Raw genomic sequence first — 2,971 nt, forward strand, 5'->3', positions numbered from 1 at the left:
GGCGGCTCAGGGCAGGGGCACTTTCACGAGCAGACTCCCTCCACGGACATTTAAAGAGCCCGTAGGAGCAGTGAGGAAAGAGCCGCGTGACCCCACAGTCTGGCAACAGGAGGACAGAATTATAGAGGTGAGAGAGCCTGGTGCTGCCCCTTACATGTCATGTGTGTGTCAGGCTGCTGTGTGTGTGTGTGTGTGTGTGTGTGTGTGTGTGTGTGTGTGTGTGTGTGTGTGTGTGTGTGTGTGTGTGTGTGTGTGTGTCAGGCCACTGTGCATATGTCCATGTGCATGTCAGGCTGCTGTGTGTATTTGTCAGCTGCTGTGTGTGTTGGTGTCAGGCGACTGTGCATATATGTGTGTGTGTCAGGCTGCTGTGCGTGCGTGTGTGTGTGTGTCAGCTGCTGTACTATGTGTGGTGTTACTGCCATTAGAAGGAGATAGAAAAACATTTACTTTGAGCTCTAACAATAATCTACTGTAAACCTGTGTAAACGTAGCAAATAAAACATTGGGGATTTTGTCATATTTTGATCAAAACATATAAGGTTGCAGCCCACGTCAGGGGACCCCTACATTCTTCTAGTCCCTAATCTAACATATATGCCCAGCACACCATTACATTGCAGTTACATGTACTCCCAGCTACAGAGGGGAACATCTATACAGAGCTGGCGTGTGAGCCGCACCCAACTAGGCCTGTCATAGCCTTAATTGTAAGATGCCGTGCTATAACAGAAAAGAAATATGCCCGCACTCGGTGTTACCCATATTGTACATGGTACCAGCTGTGTGGCACTATTAATGCCATATATTTATATAAAAGAGAAAGACATTTGCTGTCAGCTCTAACAATAATATACTGCAAATCTGTGTGTAGCAAATAAAATAGAGGGGGTTTTATCATGTTTTGATCAAAACATTTAAGCTTGCAGCCCACGTCAAGGGACCCCAATATTCTGCAAGTCCCTAACCTGGCCTATATGCATTTAGGCAGCAGGTGGTGCTTCTACCGGGAGCAGGAGGCAGCTGGTGGTGCTACTGCCGGGACGAGCAGGCAGCAGATGGTGCTTCTACCGGGAGCAGGAGGCAGCTGGTGGTGCTGCTGCCGGGATGAGGAGGCAGCTGGTGGTGCTTGTGCCAGGAGGAGGAGGCAGCTGGTGGTGCTTGTGCCTTGAGGAGGAGGCAGCTGGTGGTGCTACTGCCTAGAGGAGGATACACCAGCTGGTAGTTTGCCTTGCGCAGGTCATTGTTGTCCACATGTCACTGGTAAAGGAGAATCCTGTGAACAGGCGCTCATCCTCTGAAGATATTGCAGATTCTGTAGGTGAGAGCAGGTCATCCAACGGTATAGCTTCAGCCATTGTCTCTGGGGTAGGATACATGGTAAATGCGGGAGTTATCCTGCCGGCCTCTAGTTGCTTCCAGTTTATGGACTTGAAGAATGGATGACATTTGATGTTACTACAGAGTTTCTGCCTTTCCTCTGGGTCTTTGCATAAGAGTCTTTCAAGGATGTCCCTAATCTCTGGATGGAGATTGCTCGGATAGCGTGGAGCATCTTGCCTAATAGACAGCATAACCTCGTCAGAATCATCGCCAGCATGAAAGGGGTATACTCCGGTAGCCATTTCAAATAATACTACCCCGAATGAAAAGAGGTCTACCGTGGTGTTATATGGGATGTTAGAGGTAATCTCTGGGGCCATGTAATACAGAGTCCCAGTTTGTCCTGAGATTTTCTTATCACCATGGACATTCATCACAGAGAGGCCAAAATCTGCGATTTTGACATGGCCAGCTGCATCCAGAAGTATATTGTCTGTCTTAATGTCCCTGTGGACAATGCCTCTTGTGTGCAGGAACTGCAGCCCACAGAGTATTTCTGCTGCAAAAAATCTGATGGTAGGAACATCAAATGGGCCTCTGCGCTGTATTAATTGGAAGAGGTCTCCCCCACTCAGGTACTCCATTACAAAGAATATATGGCCCGGTGTGTGGAACGCTGCATATGTGTGCGGGAAGAATGCACTCTCCCCAGTTATTTTCAGCACCTCTTTCTCTACACACATGGAGTATTTCTTAATGCTCTTCACTTCTTGACTCTTTTCTATTACTTTCACTGCCAGACGCTGTTTGCTGATGGAATGGGAAGCTAGGAACACCTTCCCAAAGCCGCCCTCTCCAAGCATTCTGTGGAAGGTCAAACTGGCTAGAAGGTGAGACGCAGCTGTAGTTTCTGGGGTGCTGGCTACGGATATCCCACTTGCATCTGCTGATCTCCTCCTTTTGTTGCCAGTTTCCTCACTTGTGTGAGTTCTCTTTATGCCCCTCCGTCCTGATGCCTGGGGTATGATGGGCATGCTGGGTCCCTCGCCTGGACTATCATGATGTTCCTCCTCTTTCTTTTTCTTACACGTTCCACTGTCCCCTGTCCTGTCTGAGGGTCTTTTAGAGGCCATTCTCTTAAGCATGACCTCAGTTCTGCCACTGCTGGTCTTTCTAATCTTCCTTATAGTTGGGGACTCATCTGATGACTCTCTTGTTCTCTTCTTTTGAAGAGTCTTTGATGCTATCTCAGTTGACTGGTTCTCCTCACGCACCTGGATGTCTCCTGCCAATTCAATTTTGGAAACATCGCCTCTCTCCTCACATATATCCTCCTCCTTCTTCCTCTTGCTAGGAGCCGCTAGCTCCTTTATAGCAGACCCGTTGTTATTTGGTCGCTTTCTCTTTTTTGGATCCATATTGTAGAAACAATATAAACAAATTTGCCAAGGGCAAAGAAAAGCAGCTTCACACTGGAATAGGTGAAGATACACTAATGGAAATTATGTTCATGAGCCACTGAGCCAGCAGCCAGTGACATCACAAAGCTTGGTGACATCACAAAGCAGCATTGTGACATCATCAGCAGCTGCTGTAGGTCCAGTGTCACTGCCTGCTACCTGCTGTCCCTATAATATAACCAGGTTTT

The 2,971-nt window shown here is 47.8% G+C and overlaps 1 protein-coding gene across 1 annotated transcript; it reads right to left on the reverse strand.

Moving 5' to 3' along the window:
- Positions 1 to 1,199: 1,199 nt before the first annotated feature.
- On the reverse strand, positions 1,200 to 2,741 carry LOC135053922 (protein kinase C delta type-like). The gene has a single exon (XM_063957520.1). It carries the CDS (start codon positions 2,739 to 2,741, stop codon positions 1,200 to 1,202), a length of 1,542 nt encoding a protein of 513 aa, XP_063813590.1.
- Positions 2,742 to 2,971: the final 230 nt, after the last annotated feature.

The sequence above is a fragment of the Pseudophryne corroboree genome, chromosome 1 (assembly GCF_028390025.1).
Source record: "Pseudophryne corroboree isolate aPseCor3 chromosome 1, aPseCor3.hap2, whole genome shotgun sequence".
Classification (NCBI taxonomy): domain Eukaryota; kingdom Metazoa; phylum Chordata; class Amphibia; order Anura; family Myobatrachidae; genus Pseudophryne; species Pseudophryne corroboree.

Bases quoted from the DNA above. Each gene is read 5' to 3' on its own strand.
- LOC135053922 (XM_063957520.1), bottom strand. From the start codon at position 2,741: ATGGATCCAAAAAAGAGAAAGCGACCAAATAACAACGGGTCTGCTATA.